Source organism: Charadrius vociferus, unplaced genomic scaffold, assembly GCF_000708025.1.
Source record: "Charadrius vociferus isolate BGI_N301 unplaced genomic scaffold, ASM70802v2 scaffold11, whole genome shotgun sequence".
NCBI lineage: Eukaryota > Metazoa > Chordata > Aves > Charadriiformes > Charadriidae > Charadrius > Charadrius vociferus.
In genome coordinates this window covers 400428-420609 of record NW_009646846.1, presented here as the reverse complement: position 1 = coordinate 420609, position 20182 = coordinate 400428, and the positions used below count along the sequence as shown (strand labels likewise).

General features: G+C 35.5%; 1 protein-coding gene across 1 annotated transcript in view; it reads right to left on the bottom strand.

The window, feature by feature from the left end:
* The window catches only part of SCEL (sciellin), a 43148-nt gene that overhangs the window by 14997 nt on the left and 7969 nt on the right, over positions 1–20182 (bottom strand). The window contains exons 3-7 of the mRNA XM_009894033.1: positions 18418–18486; positions 16517–16582; positions 15226–15291; positions 13144–13176; positions 11783–11854 (exon numbers count right to left, since the gene is read on the bottom strand). Of these exons, the coding sequence (XP_009892335.1) occupies positions 11783–11854; positions 13144–13176; positions 15226–15291; positions 16517–16582; positions 18418–18486 (306 nt within the window). The remainder of the gene's footprint in view (positions 1–11782; positions 11855–13143; positions 13177–15225; positions 15292–16516; positions 16583–18417; positions 18487–20182) is intronic.

The following is a 20182-nucleotide window of genomic DNA, read 5'->3' as shown; positions in this document are numbered from 1 at the left end:
AAGTTTAAAACATGCTTAATTTTAGTAATTCAAAGACATTCATAGACACAGACACATGCCCCCCCCCAGCCCCGCACATAAGCACACACTCTTCCTGGAATAAAAGGACCAAATTATGTTTTGGAAACAAGAAGTTGTACCTAATACTTATGTCAAAAAGGATAATTCCCTCTGAACATGTATCATGGAAAACTTCAAAGAGTGCCTGACCTCTAACATGCTATGATATCTTTACCAAGAATCTTTAGCATATAATACAATCAGCCAAGTATTCCTGATATATGCACGAATAATTTCTTACTTAAAAAATAATTATGGACTAAGTCTTTCTTTTCTAAATCAGTAAAAAAGTCCATTAGACTATTTGGTAGGCTGTCTGGACCAGCTCCTTCCAAATTAAACTCTCTCTTCTCACAAGAAACTTCATGTTTAAATTGAGGGGTGCTGAGAATTAGTTACATCCAGTGATTCTTGAACTTCCATAGAAGAGATAGGATGTGATTTACTATTATTATCTGATGTAAGGAAAAAAAAATCTTCCTTGAATTAGATCTGGTTGCTTAATTCATTTTCTTTTTTCAATATAATAATGTTAAATATGATATATATTAATGTAACATAACTATTAAAAATAGAAATGTAAATCAATGTCTGTTATACTCTTTGAATGGTACATTTAGTAGTACCAAGTCAAAACATGGTGTGTTGCTTTGACTGCCTTTATTTCTCTTCAAAGGATTGCACTGGTGTTAATGTTTCTATAAAACATTTCTGTGAAAATGCATTTTCCAACTGCAAACTCCTCTACTGAAAAACTCATCAAATTTACCTGAAAAGTTACCATCTAGTAACATTAACTCACTACAAAAAATTGAAAGATTGACTCTTAAAAAGAAAACAATGGGGAGTGATGCCCCACGATGCCCCATGATGACAGTGCTCTATGTAGGACCTATTCTATAACCTGATAGTCAACAATGTTCTGTATGTCTCCCTACTGATGTTTCATTCTGAACAGCTCTGTCATGAAACAACATCTCAGTGAAAGATAAAGACAGCCTTTTCAGATTTCTTCTTGGTCATGTTTGTCAGCTTTGTGGCTCCCTTTAATGAGATTATTAAGATCTCTGTTTGTTTAGCAATGAAACAAAACCAGTTCAATGCAAGGAGAGTCTATTGCCAGTTAGCTAGAATGCCATACCTGTCATTAATAAATGAGTAATCTACATATGACACACTTTTGCAAATTCTCTTTATATTATGACAGATTTCACACTTTTCAGAGGTTTTGTCTAGAAGTTGGAGTCTTGTGGTTGTCAAAAATGTCCTTTCCTCTACTAACTGCATGGCAAATTGCTTCCTCAGTATTTGGAGGCAGCAACACCAAAATGGCAATAAGGCTAACAAGACCTCAGGTAGTTACTTTGTTAACTTACATTTTTGCAATTTCTATTGACTAAAAACCTCCATCTGCACATGTCTGGCCTGAGTAAAATATATATAATTATTCTTGTCTCCTGCATCCTCCATTTCTTTATGTTCATAGAGGTATTTAAAGTATGCATCTCAAGTCTTCTATAAAGCCTACTGAAGCTTTGCAATTGCAGCTACCTCAATTTTGATCTTTATGTGTTATGCAACCCTCACGTATATATCAGCCTCTGTATGGCATATTCACTCAAAACATAGAAAGCAGGAGATTTGGGACTCCTGTTCATTCTGGCTGCAATCATGGGATTATATGCAGTTTACTCAGCAGGGTTATCAGTAGCCTTTCTGCTTACTTTTGCTGAATTTCACAGCGTGGAGCAACAGAAAGGCTGTGACAGTAGCAAAGCTGTGCCCTGCAGGCCAGTACACTCCCATGTCTGATTTTCAAAGGAATATAAGCATTTGGAGAACCAAATTCCAGTATGCTTTTTTATGAGACTTAGCTCAGTAAAACAGATACATTTGCAATTTTTACTCACGGTATAGATATAAAATATTGTATTCACTTTTTTTTTTTGCAATTTTCATTTCTATATTTTTTAATAATTCCTGGGAGTTCTTTCAGAATCAGATAAATTAATTGAAGACACCTTCCTATAAAAATAATGCAATACTATGCAGATAAAATATGGTCCCCACCACAAAAGCCAAATACTAGAACTTTTGCATTAATCTTTGTTAGAAATGTTAAAATATCTTAGTGTTTTTGTATCAAATGCTACATAGTTGAATTAATAATACTATAAAAATTGATTGTAGAACACCGGAAATTTATATCACTTATATACTTGTTCATGTTATCAATTTTTCTGTCAACAAGGAATGAAGAAACTCCCTCAATATCTTTTTTAGGAAAGATTCTGGCTTTAAAATGTGATATTTTTAAGTTTTCACATGTATTTTAACACTTCCCAGGTTTGCTTTACCTTAAATTGCTTATTTCACTGTGGATAGAGTTTTCAAAGCACAAAAGAGGAGTTTTCTAAAATAGTTCAACCTTGACCTACTGCCTATTTGAAACTCATGAAAAAAAGAACACATTTACAAACTTCCAATAATTTACGAATCATTCCTTCAGAAATGTGTTTACTGTCCCATATTAATCCTTGGTGCAACTTGGGGGATAGGTGAGTTAGTTCCCTTCTGTAGACTTTAAATCATCGTGACTTTGCAGCCAACAGCATTTTTTTACTTCCTTGTACATGATTTTCAGTGCTTTGAGTATGACAATGCACTGACTGACTTGCGAGGAAGATTTTGCTTGTTCTCCAAAGGGATAATAACAAAAGTAGTAAGAGCCTAGGCTGCGTGTGCACACCCTGTGAACTAGCAGCCTGATTTATAGAATGCCAACACCAAAGAGTCCTAATAAGCGAACAGAAACAGTCCTAGCCACAGATTACAGCACAAAAATACATGCTGACTGACCTGTACAGCTAGCTTTATGGTTCCTATGCAATAAAATTTCTATAAAACATAACCCTTAGAAGATTAGGGACATGGTTTAGCAGCGGTTTTGGCAGTGTTAGGTTGATGGTTGGACTCAACGATCTTAAAGGTCTCTTCCAACCTAGACAATTCTATGATTCTAAGATATTAATTTATTGCACTAGTAACACTTCTCAAACTTTCACCCTCTTGAAACATCTGCTTGACACAACTGCAACAAGTAATCGGGGCTGACGTCTTGCAAGGTCTTTGCCTTGAGATGGTTGGCTAGTGCAAAGGAGAGGTCATAGGATATGCAACTTCAAGCTACTGGTTCAAGCATCGTTCAGGTTATTAGTGACTAAAATTAGAGTCTGAGAGCTGTTATTTATATATAACATGTAAAATAGGGCAAGCTGTAGGACATAGTGGATAAATCAGAATTTATGTGATTAAGTTCAGGGCATACTTTTGCTGATTTTTTTGATCTGTCATTATTAGCAAAGCTACATTTACTTTAGCAATAGCACACAATGGGCACCAGTATTGACAACACCATAGAACCCAGTCTCAAATTAATAATTATGTGCGATACAGAGCCTAAACAGAATTTCAGTTTAGGTTTCATTTGAGAGCTGTTAGCATGCTAACAATCAGCAATAAAATTTATACCTTTTCTAATACTTCTAAAAGAGATGTCGGGTATTAAAGTGGGGAAGAGACTAACCTATATATTCATACATTAAAGAAGCTCCTGGAATATCAGAATATCACATGCAGTGAAAGGCTGTTGTGGAGAAGTCTTTCTAGTTGCAGGTATAACTGTCATTTGAAAACATAAACTTTTTCAGTGTCCAAGGCTTTCTGAGTTGAATTACTTCTTCTTAAATTTGTCAACAATTTTAAAAAATATAGATGATGATGGAAAACAGCAGCATAAAACTTCTACACAAAGCAGTTTAGACAAACTTGGGGAAAATATCTTTCAAATATGGTAGGTGACTTGTAATGGATGATGACATTTTTCATAGGTCATTCCAACGGATGCCACCTCCAAGCATAGTATTTTCAGAGACAGCCATTACATCACTGTGAACATTCTGCCTAGGGTGAGTATTTTTCGAAATGGATGAGAATGAGGTAGGTCAGACAGCCTGCCAGGAGGAGAATATATTGTTTGCTCTTAAATTCAAGAAGATGAAATACTTTAACACAGCCTCAGGACATAACTGGAATTTTTTATAGGAACACCTAAATCAGGATAACAAATACATATTTTAGTATTCTGTATAAAAATATTTGGAACAGCATTACAGAGGACTTAGTATCACGTTTTGTACAAAAGGATCAAGTATTGACAAAATTAATGAATTTATTCTAAAATAAAATCATTAAGACTTAGATTAAGACCTAGGTGTGCTTGTTACCATCATTGAAGTATGGAAGACCATTCTATCGATTCATTTACTTTTCCCTTTGTAAATGACCACCTCCAGAAAAAAAAGTTTATTCTGCCTTTAACATCCCCTTGCAGAAAAATGCTTAAAATAGCACTATGAATCTACAAGAAAGCCCCACTTTGAAGGGCAGAAAAACCTATGTGCAACTGGGCCACTGTGGGCCTCATGCTATAAAGCCGTTAACCATGAACTTTGCTGCTGCTGCCTGCTATTTTGCCTCTAGCTGCTTGTGTAAAATAGTATTAGAAATTTGACAACTAATGAAGAGAGTCCAGCAGGATAAAAGGCTAGCAAAGAAGATAAGTAAAGCAGGTTTAGAAAAAGCTGTCAAGGCAGGCTGCATGCACAATTTATAGCTTAGTTTTACCAGAAACTCCTATTCTGCCATATCTTGGATTGCTGTGCCTCTCAGACACAAACAAAAAGGGAAATTATTTAGGGCTTGTGTGACAAGCTTTCCAGAAATTAGCTAAATTTCAAAAGCTTAATATCTCTGATCCTGAGTCAATATCAGGAAAAGTTCCTTCTTTCACAAAAAAAATATCTTTTGGGTTATCTAATTTTCTTAATGTTAGGCATCTAAAGACTTCCTTTAGAAGTCTTTAAGTGCATAAAAGTCTTTACGTGCATAAAAGACCTATAGACATATTCAGTCTTTAAAAGTATACAAATGAATGTATGATGTAATCACAAAATATGATTTTTTCCTTTTATGCTGTGTATTAAAACCCCAGAGAAATTGCCTACATTTTGCTTTGACTCTTGGTCTGCATTTGATTTCTGACTCAGTTCACCCTAATACTTTTCAGGCCTTCTGCTCTGTCAGATATGTTTGTGCATCTCGCTTATTCAAGTGGATAATAGTTCTGTAATTCTGGTTTAACTGGTGACAAATCAGATCACCATCAAAAAGTAAAACACAAATGAATCCCATCCAGACATTCAAGCACAGCTAATAGTGGGGGGGTTTTCTTGAAAACACTCAGATAAAGTTTCAAATGGCAGAGAAACACATGAGTCATGCCTACAAAAAGAGCTTTAGTGATGTTATTGATTGTTTGATGAAAGCAATGAAAAGCTTTCTAATGTTTGTATTTGCAATTCTGAAGGCAATGAAGAAAACAATCATCAAAAATAGATTTTTAGAAGTTTGATTACATTATTCTGATTGTTCTTATGCTGAGGCCAAATTGAAGTTGATCCTGGACACGTGTTGTTTTATGGACCAGAAAACTGAAGGACAACACAAATTTCAGATTTGCTATAATGTCTTTAATCAGTGGGACACTTCATGTCAAATCCCAGGATACTCAGTGAGTTTTCACATCTGCTTACTCTGTCATCATCAGTATCATCAGCAGCAATCCAGAGGCAGATCTATTAAAGGGGTCATACACGGTATTTTTAATAGACCTCCATCTGTTTTCTGATTAAAAGCTCTGAGCAGGATTATAAAAACTGTTGACATCACCCCCTGTTTCTAGCAGATGATATTATAAGATATATATAATATTGTAAATGTGATACCAAACAAGTTATACCTGTTGTCCTTTCTTCAGTGATCTCTCCCAGCTGACCTCCTACGAAGCATTCTGATCAAAAGCTTCTTCTTCTGACATGATTGAATATGCAAACACCACACTAATGAAGTCTGGCTAAAACGTTCAGGGCATTTCTGACCTAGTCACATCAGTACAGAAGAAGACAAAAACAACTGACTGCCAAATGGCCCTTCCAAGTCTGTACTAGTTTGCAGACAACACTAAGCTGAGTGGTGCAGTTGACGCACCTGAGGGATGGGATGCCATCCGGAGGGACCTGGACAGGCTCGAGAAGTGGGCCCATGTGAACTTCATGAGGTTCAACAAGGCCAAGTGCAAGGTCCTCTGCTCGGGTCGGGGCAACCCCCAGAATCAACGCAGGCTGAGGGATGAAGGGATTGAGAGCAGCCCTGTGGAAAAGGAGGTGATTCTGCCCCTCTACTCTGCTTTGGTGGGACCCCACCTGGAGTACTGCATCCAGCTCTGGAGCCCTCAGCACAAGACAGACATGGACCTGTTGGAGTGGGTCTGGAGGAGGGCCACAAAAATGATCAGAGGGATGGAACACCTCTCCTATGAGGACAGCTTCAGAGAGTTGCGGTTGTTCAGCCTGGAGAAGGCTCCAGGGAGACCTTATTGTGGCCTTTCAGTACTGAAAGGGGGCTTATAAGAAAGACGGGGACAGACTTTTTAGCAGGGCCTGTTGCGATAGGACAAGGGGGAATGGCTTTAAACTGAAAGAGGGCAGATTTAGGCTAGATATAAGGATGACATTTTTTATAATGAGGGTGGTGAAACACTGGCACAGGTTGCCCAGGGCAGTGGTAGATGCCGCAACCCTGAAAACATGCAAGGTCAGGTTGAAGTGGGGTCTGATCAGCTCGGTCTAGTTGAAGAAGTCCCTGCTCATTGCAGGGGAGGTTGGACTAGATGACCTTTGAAAGTCTCTTCCAACCCAAACTATTCTATGATTCTGTGATTCTAATATATTAATTATGTCAGGCATCTCACTGGATAAAGCTTAACATCATGGGCTCATCTGAATTTTGATCTGCCATCCATGGCTCCTTTACTGTCCTTATATCAGACTTTGTTATGTATAACTGAGAACGAATAAAGAAGTTCTTTGAGAAAAGAGTGGCATTTATTCTGAAGCAGGGTGCATTTCCTTCCACACTTCTACGCTCGCTAATCAGTGCCAGGAGTCCTCATTCAGACCTTTCATCAATAATAGCCGAGGATGAGGGAACAGAAGAGCTCTGCAGTCAACTGTAAAAGCCAATTTATACTGTGCCAAAACCAGTGTAATTCTTATCCCAGAGGATTTTGGAGTTAAATGCAGAGGAAAAAGCTGTTGATCAGAACATTTTATAGGACGTGGACTGGGAAAGATCACTGAAGAAATGACAACAATCTATTCAGTTTTGCTTGGAGGATATGTATGACCCTGTAAACACTGTATTAACTTTTCAGTTAGGAATAATGGGCTTGGATCTCTTCACATAAGCTCTGCAACAGCAAATCATTCATATCAACGTGCAGAAAAGCTGTAAACTAGCATTCCACTGAATGGGCAGAAGGTCCCTGTCACTAGAAAGTAAATTAATATTTTTGCCATCTGCTGAAACGCAAAAATGTATAATCTAAAATGACTGTCTTAATTTGTACTATCAAAAACAATTTAGAATGTTTAAAGCCACTTCACTTTACCATAAGGAAAAAAATTGGCATTGTAGCCAAAGCAAGATCTGGTTGCAGTTATGACTACTGAATTATGGGTATGCCTACATGAGTTCTGTTTTAGTGTCCATGATTCCAACATTTTTTGAGTGACACAAGTGTCCTACAGAATATTTTAGAGGTCTCCTGAAGGTCTCACTAAAAATGAAAGCAAATAAAAAAGACATCACAATGGAAAGGTCATGCAGGAATACCTGGTGTGGGAGTCATACCTTTTAATTTTGGTCATGTAAATTTTAGTCCATCCTAAGATAATTCTCTAGGATGTTTCTAGTGGCTGTTTGGAATTGCCTATCTCTCTCCATAGACGAGATTCCTCTTTTTCATGTAATGGGAACACATAATCGGCCAGTGTCTCAGAATGCCCCTACATTTTCTCTCAGTTTTGTGCTCTTTGCTGCTCTATAACAAGGCAAGTTTTATCAATAAATGTTCATTTAGGAGACTTGACATGATGGACTTAATTCCAAAGGTTTGGAAAATTCCAAGCCAATACCAATTTACTCATTTTTTAAAATAATTTTGAAAAAAATCTGTATCATATTTTTTCCGCTCTTCGAAGTTGCCAGATGTTGGTAGCCACAGAAATATGTGTCCTCATTACAAGAGCACGGTTAATTAATGTGTTATTCTTTCATGGTCTTTTTAATGAAAACTGGCAACACCATCCCTGGAAACATTCAAAGTCAGGTTGGACGGGGCTCCGAGCAACCTGATCTAATTTAAGATGTCCCTGTTCATTGCAGTGAGGTTGGACTAGATGACCTTTACAGATCCCTTCCAACCCAAACTATTCTATGATTTATAATCTCAGGTCAAATAGGAATATCATTAAAAAAGAGCATAATACAAATGTATTTACAACATTGTCTAAATTTACTACTATCTGACAGGAGCAATTATAGTGGATTATGCTGTACAGTATAAGAAAAGCCTGTACGGAACTAATATTCAGTGTACTGTACTTTATAGAAAATAAAATGCTAAAGAGCCAAGAATATAGTAGCTGCTTAATTATGTCAGAGAAATATTCTAGTTCCTTGTTTCTGTTCCCTAGAAATTGCCTTTATCACCCGCATGCATACAAATACACAGCTGAGACATTTTCTTCAACCTAGCTGTGCTGTAGACAGCATGCCAAAAAGACATACTCATGTAAAAGTTTCTACAATATGCCATGTCCCTACAGACTAATAGTCATTCACTGGTAGAAGACAATCTCACTACGGATGCTTTAAGAGCTGAGTGAGATCTCTCTCTAAGTTCTCATATAGCCCCTGTTATTATCACCTCAAAAGCTTCTCCTCGAATATGTCCAACACAAATTCTGATCTATCTATGCAACATAGAAGATAAATTCATTACTTCTACAATTTATAAAATGTTGGAAATATGACTTTCTGATTATTCTGCACCTTTTGGTGGTAATACCTTTGTTGCTGCACTGGTAAATGTGTCCCACTGTGCCAAATACTGTCACTTTTTGTATAGACCATATGCAAGGCAGCAGTGTAGTTGAATACAAGTCAACGCCATATAAAAGCACGTTACAGAAATACATATTTTGCTTCCTATCTATAATCATTAATGAAAGATTGACTAAAGCTGTGTTAAACACCCTTGGGATTATTGAATCGGTTCAACAAGACTGCCCACAGAACATGGTTGTTTAAAAAAATTCAGTTTTTTAAACACCTGCATTTAATGGTTGCTACAATTCTGTAATGGAAAAAAGCAGAGTAAGAATCTCGGATGTCCTCTGAAATGGAAATAAAACACAAAAAGAACTTGATAAGCAATGAATAAAAGACCCATTGAGTAAATCAGAAAAATGTCTCTGTATGTATCCAGTGCAGTGCTCATATGCTGCTGCCTTTGTAACATTCCAAGAGACCTGATTTGAGGACAACCTATTATGATCTGAAAAATACACAGTTATTAGACAGTGGTTATCTTTACTTTTTCTGGATCTTAGCCTAATTATGTTGTATAGGGTACCTATAGATGTCCTAATTAATCATAAGATGCCTATTTCATTCTGTTAATCATCTCCAGAAGGTGGAGGTCCATTTGTCCATGCGTCCAGATATGCTATATATATTATTGTATACTCTATATTTTAAGATGGATGCCACATCTAACTGTATATGAAAACAATGCAAAAATTGCTTTTTACGTTAACAGAATCAGTATTAAGCTTTGCATGGAACAGTACACAGTGAAGCTTACACTTTTAGCCAAAAGAGATAGTATGTGACATCCTTTTTGGACAAATCCCTTCCAAAAGATTTTCCTTTTATTACTGACCAGTTTGATAGAAAACCAATCGCAATTTCCTCCTTATTTTATACTGAAATTAATTAATTTTGCCTTTAACATCCCTATCAGAATGCTAAGCGAAAGACAAATAATCAATTCAGTATCACTTTAAAAAGCATGACCTGAAAATCTTTCCATTCTAAGTAGAAATATAGGAAATGAAAGGATGTAAGATAAAATATTTTTCTCATAAGTTGATGTTACTAGAAATACTTTTCACATAACTGCCTACTTCCCTTGTGTGGCACAATCAGTTTTGCCAGAAGTGTAGTATTTATATGACGTCTTTAATAGAAAAACGGCACTTCGGCTGACAGCTGCTTAATGCATTTTCGGTTAGTGTAAATTTAACAAAAATCTATAGTTTTGTGAAGATAACCCATCAGCAGCAGATGGATGACATCTGAAGCATGAGCCAAATGTAAAGAAATTATAGCAGGAGTAGAAAAGGCTGAATTTTGCCCACTAAGATTACAGGCTACTTATAGTTTATATACTGACACAAATAGCTGTAGCAGCTCAATGTTGCCATAGAAACTTGTAGACCAGTAAAATATTCCTCCAGCTCTCCACCAATGGAGAGATGGGAATACAAAGCTTGGTATGGTAATGAGAGCCACCGGGGGCTGATGAATGTGAACTGATTGAGGGTGGGGATTAAGTAAGACCTTAACAAGCCTGTAGGAGTGAAAAATGGCTGTGACCTCCCTAGTTAATACAGTGGCGTATTTAATTCTCTAAGATCTCCCACGTTTGTTAACAGGCAAATGTTTCACTGAAACACTGTTTTTTTTTCCTGGGGATTACACTGTCAGACATCTTTTGGATGTTTTTCTTAATTATTTGGTACTCTTTTTACATACTAGGGGCTTTGGGGGATGGCAGCACTGTTCAAAATAATATAGGCTGTGGCTTCACACCTCAGAAAACTGTACTTCATTAATCAAATTAAATAAAATTAGCTAATTTAAGCCAATTTTTGTGTCTGCACCATTTAATATTTCCAGGTAAAAACTGCAAAATGAGCTATCATAATCATTGGTGCGTATCTGGAAATCTACCTCTAATTCACTCACTTCATAATTGCATATTCAGGCATTTTATTGTGGTCTAGATCACGGAGTCAAATTTTTTGCACAGATATTAATGATTGTTTTGAAAAATATAACATCTCCATTAACAGACAATCTCACAATTTGCTGGATTTTCAGTGAAAAAAACCCCAACATTTCTGTGTCTTTACCATGAAAACTATTGGTGGAATTCTGTACACTTTCCAAGATACATTACTCCATATGCCATCTAACTCATACCACAAGAACAAGTCCATCTGTTTAAACGTTCTAATTTTGTCATGCTAAAAGGTATATGTTGGGTTTTTACTATTTCAAATACTAACAGTGCAATGCACAAGTTGGGACTTTTTATGTAGCTAGTGGTGTGTAAATACTACCTCTCCCACAATTTATTGAAGCCCAAAGAAAACATACTAGATAATCCACACTTCTGCAATTCATCTGCAGCATCATTTGCAGCAACTATCTATATGCCACTCTTTAAGACTGAGGCTAGATGAACTGAAAGAATGAAAAATGAAACATCTGTGATAACTTAGCAAGTCAATGAGATGGAACTCAAAGTTTGTACTTCTAGACCAATTGTTAGGACTAGATAAATGCTGCATTTATCACACACCGTGTCCAAATGAACTATCAAATATGGAAATCAAATAAATTGAGTACTTAATATCACATTTATCAATCTTTATCAGAACACTGTTTTGATTATATCTGCTTATGTTACCTTGCTGTAGCTGGATCATCCACATCAGTCTTTGATTTCTGTGGGGTCACCTGTTCTGACGAAAAGGCAGCCCTGCAATATGAATGGTGAAAACATACTTAATGTACAAGAAGATATTTGAAAGCACATTATACGATTTAAATGGGTTATCATTGTAAATGTTACATTTCATACAAGTGCTACCTCAGTGAGTTGAAATTTTCTTTGAGAAACTTTTTTGGTTTTTTTCTTTACATGGATATATAATATAGAGAGATAAAATAGATAAAGAATTATTTATATCATATATATAAAAAGGATATAAATATATAAATGTGTAATGCTTTAGTTCACGAGATTACTGCATCCACTGAGCCTTTTAAAAAATTAGTATTCAAGACTAGCTGTTTTGCTAGTATGGATATAGTAATAAAGTGGAGTTTCTTTAGTGTTTCAAAAATATTTTAGTAATAAAAGAATTTTTAAATACTTTTCTACTACCTACTAAATACATTTTACTTATTTAGGGAAGACTAACATTTTACTTATTTACCAAAGTACTTATTTTTAAAAAACTAAATAAGAAAACAAATATACTTTCTTATTTTTACATATTTGTGTAAACAGTCAGATTGGTCACTACACTAATTTTAAAATTATAACAAAGTACCAGAAAGGGAGAAGGTGGGTGATACAGTTGGATATGAGAGTTAACATGCTGCTTTAGAGAATCTTTCTATTAGGATGACAACTAAGCCATGACAAGTTTTGTAGCTGTCTTAATTATAAGCCATGAAATTACAGGTTCGTTAAGTAATCTTCTCCTAATTTAGGCCATGCAAAATGTACCTTTAGTTAATGAATTAATTTAATAAATTTATTTTCTAAAATTAGAGCAACCTTTGCAGACACTCAAATAAGTTTAAAGTAGTTTACATCAATTCGTCTTATGTTAATACCTTCTATTACAAGCCTTTGCAAGTGCACAGCTTTTTAATTTACCACTTTCTTTTTCTTCACTTTGCTCATGGTCTCTTTTTCACTCTCTCTTTAGAGCATCAGTTTAATATAAAGGAATATTTGCATTAGCAACATACATAACTGTGGAACTAAAATTGTGAAGCAGTTTTTAATTTTTTCTGCAGTTACAGTTGGTTTTTCAATTTGAATAAATATCCAATTAAATGTGCTAAGCTATGTGAAAATAACTACATTTGTGAAGGAAGTAAGTATTCTTCATGTGCTTTTGTGACATCAACAGGAACACTTCCAGGCAAATTATACACTCTTTGTATTATAAATAAATGTAAAATAATAAGGTTTGTGCATGGAAGTGTGTTGCATTTCTAAATCTACTAAGAAGCGAAGTAAGCAAGACATACGTCATTGGAGCTTCTGAGTTTTCTGACGTGGTTCTAAAGAAAGAAAAGAGTAAACATTTAAGAAACCAAGTAGAAAAATGCTAGTATTGAAGCACTTTGCAAGATTTTAGATCAATCAACAGCAATAAATTTTACTTTTTGTTCCTTCCAAGATGGTAGGGTTTTTTGTTTCTTAATGCGGAGCATAACATATTTAACTCAAGTAGCATAATACTAAATTCTAAACATATTCTTTATATGTTACTAAGATGATCATTCTTCAATTAACATTCTCCAGTCAATCACTCTGATCAATAGTATTTTGTTTTTAGCACACAATTCACAATCAAAAAACTCAGTTGCAGTGAGCTGCTTATATTCTTAGCTTCAGTTGCAATTTCTTTTCTCTGTAAAGTGTGCTTAATCAGCTTGGAATTGAGACAAAGCACTCTAGAAGTTTACATCATGCTTGAATCAGGTCTCAGGATCAGAAAAGGTAAGTAAATAATAAACCCTGACCAAAAAAAACCCCACAGACTCATGATTGCTGAACTCCCTTTCTGAGGATAACAGAACAGTTGGCCATTCTTGTACTTGAAGAGAAGACGCAGGTCTTTGCTCCACCTGTCATTAAGACTCATAGTGACCTTATAAAACTGTGGTTATTAGCATCTATGCACAGTACTTTATTTCCTGAAACTCGCAGGCGAGTAAAAGGCTTTGCTTTGATGACTATTATTAGTTATAGTAATATTCACAATTTGAAATAGCTTTCACATCTTCAAAGCACTTTTAAAAGATAAACTAATTAATCATTTAATGCTCATCGCTGTTTAACCAACTGCCCTCAGTGACATCATTGTTAGATGATCCAGGAAGCTTCATAAAGAATATGCCTGTATTTTGGTCTTCTCGGACTATGAGAGTAGAGGAGTAAGTAGATAATTAGTCTTGAGAAGGACAGAGGAGTCCCAGGGTTTTGTTGGAAGCTGGGCAGATGCCACGTAGAGGATGCATCCTATCCTATGCTTTCAAAATTACCATGATCACAGTGAGATATTGAAATGAAGCCAGATGAATCCATCACAGTTGACATATTAAAAATATCTAGTAAAAACTTATTTTAAATAAAATAAACTTTAGCATCTAAGAGCTATCTTTCTGCTGGGTGGTAAGTGACTTTGAATCTTGGCCAAACACATGGACAGTAGTAAACCCAGAATAAGATTAAAAATAATTGCTAAACTTGGATTTAAGGATTCATCCTAAAGTCTTCCAGTGACAGAGATTCCATAAAATCCCTAGGCCAGGGTCTGCAAAGGAATTCTACCTAACACAGCAAAGTATCCGTTCATTTCTGTTTCATTTAATTTTCATCATTGGTATGCACGAGACCAATGTTGGAAATTTCCCAGATTAAAACTAGGGAAGCACAAGGCCATGCTGCAGCAAATAAGGGACTTAAGCAAAGTATATCATGAAAGTTCATTCATTAATATTTTAAAACATCCATATTCTGCTTTTAGATGAGAGCACAAGAAATGTTCCTTGTTTTCTTTCTCATCTGCCAGAAAGCAACCAGAACTTTAGAAATGAATGTTAAACATTCATCTGCAAGTAACTTTAGCTTGATCTTCTAAACTCTTTCTTGGATACCTTACTGAGAGCTGACTAAGCAGATCTTGAGGTTTTGTGCACACTGTTAACCAAAACGGCCCAGGGGTTAGCCCCTGGCTGTCAGACCAAATGGCACCAATAAATTCCTGCCCTTATGGCTAGTCGGTCTGTAGCAGATTTGTCTTCAGGAGAGCTAACTGGAATAGTCCAAAGAAAAACCATGAAGAAAGCATACAATCATTGTCAAAAAACTTTGAGAGCACTCATGCAACCTCAAGTCACTGGCACTTCACATACTCGGACCTCAGTCAATGCTGGGCATCAAGCTCCTAAGAGCCCAAGCAAGTATTTAGGCATGGGATACTTTCTCTTACCATGCCATTTTACTCATCAAACTTGGTCCCTCAAAGAACTGACCTATTAGCTCACTCCTCAAAGCAGCTTGAACCAAGAATTAGGAAATAACTAGTGATCATCAGTACTCACCGTTTGGTTTCCACTGTTTCTGTTGTCGTCTTACTACTTGAAACTGGGGGAGGCATCCAAGATTGCCTGTCAGTGTTAACAAATAAATTCTTGAGTATTAGTCTAATGCTATGGGGCTGAACAGTATACTATGAATGCTAGAATGTCAGAAGTGATGTAGAAATACCTGGAATATTTTTTAAATAATTAATATTTTGAAATACTGCATACAAATACTTTTTAGGCCATTTTTTCCCAGACAACTTAATGGAATTGGAAATAATATAGTAATTTTAATTATTGTTGTTAAAAATGTATTCTCTGACTCTAGGTGGTCTTTTCTATAACCTGAATAGTACAAATAAATGGATCATTCATGGGAAGGAGAACCAAATATAATGCACAACGGAAACAGTGTCAGGTATCAACCCAAGAAACACATTCAGGCTGGTATTAGGGTCACATAAACATCACAAACACTTTCAGTTCTTCTATTATTTTTTCTCCCCTAAAAACTATCAATCCAGCAATTGTTTGTGAGGAAAAAGCAATTGCATCATAAACAGTGCAATTCAGTGATGGCCTTTCACATCTCCAAAGAGCTTGAATAGAACTAGTGGGCTGAAAACAGCATAAACTCCCTCTGAACAAGCAGGATGGTTAATAAGAAAATAATGGCATTTTAATTTCTACTTTCATAATTCTACTGATCACAATTTTCATGCATGAAATATGGAAGAGAAAATCACAAATGGATAGGATTTGTGGCTGGGAAGGATGCGTAAAAATATGGCTATCACCAGCAGTACATTTTAAATTAAAAATGTAGTTCTTTTTCTACACCCTGTTTTTATTCTTGCCCAGGTAATACTATCTGAAATCCAAATTTTTAAAGCCAGCTGCATATCATGCAGCAAACCTTAGTGTGGTTCGTATGTACTGCAGTAGCACAGGGTCAAGTCTGGCATTAGAGATTTCACCTGGTCACAATTACAGTGAGCTACAGTGCTTTAAATTTAGACACTGAAAAGGCATACGCCAGCTGGGTTAGGGGCTGCAGCAGAGTTAGCATCTGTTGTGCTCTGTCCACCAGATTCACAAAACTGGCTGTCCAGAGACAACCTTCCAACACAGTACTCCCATGGAAAAAGCCAGAGCATGTAAAAGATGAATTCTTGAAGCTTGCTGAGCAGTTGGAGCATGCTAGAGGAGAGAGTTGATAATGTTTTTTTTATATAATTGTGATACATTACTGAGGTTTAATAGAGTGCTATATATCCTCTGGCAACCAAGCAATGGTGGTAATGAATACCTTTTTTTCTTGATTGGAGAAGTCACAGCAGCATTTGTGGATGATGCATTAGGAGTCCAAGATCGTCTGTTAAGGAAATATATTTAATTAATTCATTAATCTTCAAGAGTGTATCATTTTAAATGAAAAAAACCAATGATAATAAAGCATAGTTCTACTATCAAAATTACACAACTGTGTATGGTAAATGGTATGACTATGTTTATACATTCCAGCTGAAATTTTGGAAATACCTCCAAGGACACAGGTTTGGGACACCTTAAAGGATTCTGATGTTTAGAGAACAGATGTGTCTTTACTTGATATCCAAAATAATTTCTGATTTCTTAAAATCTTGACTTCTCTACCGACGCGTCAGTCTCCAACCAATGAAATATTAATATCTTTATTTTTCATACTTTGAATTTTATATTTCTTATTCAGTTATGTCAATGCTGCTCTATTTTATGATATGCCTGTAAAAGGAGACAGTATTCTTCATACTTCTTACTATATAAATTGCAAGTCAGTGATTTTTCTCATAAAGTTTATCAAAAAGTTATTGTCTTGTCCTCTTCAACTCTTGATGTAATGAGAATAACCGAAGCACAGAGCTTTTCAAATTATTTTATTGCTCTCTGTCAGGAAAAAGTATATACCATTTAAGTCTGACTTAAGTCCAACTTCATTTTTCTATTAAAAAATCATGTCTGGACAAAATAACATAAAATCCAATCTATGTGGTGTTTTATGTGTCAGCATCACTATGATTTACAACATAATGGTGCAAAATCATAATTTAAAAGAATGACCTCACTTGAACTTCAAATGCCAGAGATACTAATTTGCTCTTCAGAATTATATGTCAACACTTCACAAGATGACATTTAACTGCTGCGCTCAGTCTTCACTAGCAACTATATTCAGTGGAATTTATTACTGATAGAACACCACTGACATTGATGAAGACACACAGAAGTATATTTGTCCCTTTACATTTATAAGTATGGTGGTTGAGCTCTTCTGACTTTCATTATTTAAATTAAAATTTCAATTAGGTAGGAGCTGTAAGCTCTTTAGAAAAAAAATTTTCAGTGTTGTGTAGTCATATTACACATACAAAGTGGCCATCTCTGAATCTTAACAACTTTTTTAACAACACGTCAAAGATCTTGTACTCACATTTTAAATTAAAAATTAGTTTCAACCTCTCTTAAACAAAAGACTGACCTTCTGACAAAAGAAAACCTTTCCACTGGGAAAATCAGTTAGGCTGTCTATCAAAAAAGTACTTTCATGTTTTGGTACTCAAGTTTTCCATTGGCACTGTTCAATGGCATTTCCCACCGAAAAACCTTAATTATAATTTTTCCATGTAGTCTTCCCTCAGAAATATGTAGTATATTTGGTAGAATTAATGCAAAGAAATGTAGAGCTTTAGAATATACCCACACTTAATAGTTTTCAAAACACTCTTATTCTTTCTTTCTTTCTTTTTGTATTTAAAAATCTGTGTCTCTTCAAGAATCGCTATGCTGACTAAATGTATAATCTGAGCTGGTCTCTCTTTTAATATATATGGAGAAATAAGTATTTCTAAGGAAAATTCCTCTTATTCTAAAGAAAATATTTGAGAAATATCAGATGAGTTGTCCTCCAAAATACCCTTTTTCTCCTCACTGGCTACAAAGTCTATGATAACCTAGAGGTGGATGTCTGCATTCCAGATGTCAGGTGGTGAAATAAAGCCTACTATTAGGCCATATGCCATACAAATTATTTCTCTATATATTCTTGGTATGTATATGTAATTAGAAGTTATGATAATATATAATAGTTAGACGATGATGCGTGATAAATGATACATGACACATAAGAAATTATAAGTAAAACTTAGATGATAAAGTTTCCAAAGCTCATACCTGTTGTTTTCCTTATTATTCAGAGTTGGAGACTTATTTATTTTATCAGTATCACTTCTGGCTGGAATTCTGCCAAAAACACAGAAATTATTTATAATACACACTCTAGATCTTTTATAAATTTAAGCTATAGATACAAAATAATTTATCCTATTATCTAATATTATCTACAAAACATTTTGTATCCTGCCTTCAGCTAAGTATCACAGAATACCGTTGCATTTAATGAAAATCTTTCAAAGGCCATCTGGGACACAATCCACACCAGCATGTGCTCTGTGCTTTTTTCAAATCTTTAATTTAATTGTGTAAATAACTATCTCGTATCATAGGCAGCTTGTGATTGTGACCGGCAGATACAGTTACTTGAAGGATCACTAGAGGTCTCTCTCACTAAACTTGCTAGCATTACTACAGATGCAAATATGAGCGCTTCTAATTGACTGCTACCCAGTGAACCAGCATTTCTTTCACGCCTCATTTCACATTTCCAAAATTTCAGCACACTACTTTCGTTAGTTCTGTACTTGCTCATTTTAAAGACTTAAAGGGTCCACCTGCCATCCTACTCCACTGCTGTCCAGTATAGAAGAAGCTTTGAAAAAAGATAAAGAAAGGTAAAGATAATGTTAACTCCTCCTCGTACAACTTTTCAGCTTCTGATAAGCAGTGGTTGAAGAAAGTCCTCTGTTTGCACCCAGAATGCTGTCTCCAACAGACACCTTTGGATCAATGATCCGTTTACCCACCTGATGTTTTTCTGAACCAATTTAAAATTTTGACCTCCACAGTATCCTGTGGTGGTGACTCCTACAGTTAATAGATATGTTAAGGGAAAAACAAGTGGTGTTTTTTTTTTTTCTTTCATTTTTCTTTTTTTCTTTTTTTTTTCCCCTTTAAATCATTACTTAAACATTTCATACAGTATCTCCTCATTCTTACAGTGCACCAAACAGGAAATATTCCTTCTTTACTCTCTTTCACTATATCACTCACTTCCAAGTTGAGGTAACTTTGTCTCCTCAGACATTCCACATATGAAAGCTATTTCATCCCTGTGATCATCCTTTCTCACCTTTCTCTTTATTTTTTTCTGGTTTTATTGTAGTTTCTTTGCATAAGTGAAATACTGTATGTAGTGCTCAAGATGTGCAAAACAGGTTCATGCTATGACTGAACAGTGGTTTCTGTTTTGATTTAAGTTCATTTTCTAATAATTTCTACCATTCTAAATGATTAGATTATTAATAAAGTAGACAGGGAAAGTGTCTCGTTTCCTTCATTCCTATCTCTTCGGCTCTAATTGCTATAAATGCAGTTGGGATTTACTCTTCCTGGAAGCTATTCTGGACTTAGTAGCATTTAGTACTTGAAAAAATAGCATTGCCACTATTTGATTTTTAAAGTCTCTCCCATCTTTTGTCAAATATGTAGTTAGTTGCTAATAATAAGACAGAAATAAATGGATAAATAAAATCTTTCCACCCATCCAGAAAGGCTGTCTGTGATTATCTGCACAATGCAATTGTTGTCTGAGTTATGACGAGTAGCTCTACATGCCAGTACAAGTATATGTGCACCTACTGCCATCAAACTATGGATTTCTGTTAACAGCTTAACTATGTTTGGTATTTTCTTGTGCTTACAGCAAATGGTGGAATTGCATGTAGCCATCTGCAACATCTCTCCCAGGTCCCTAATACTGAAACTGATGTTCAAATTTTGTAGATATTGGGTTAGGCAAAATTCATACTAAACACCGCCT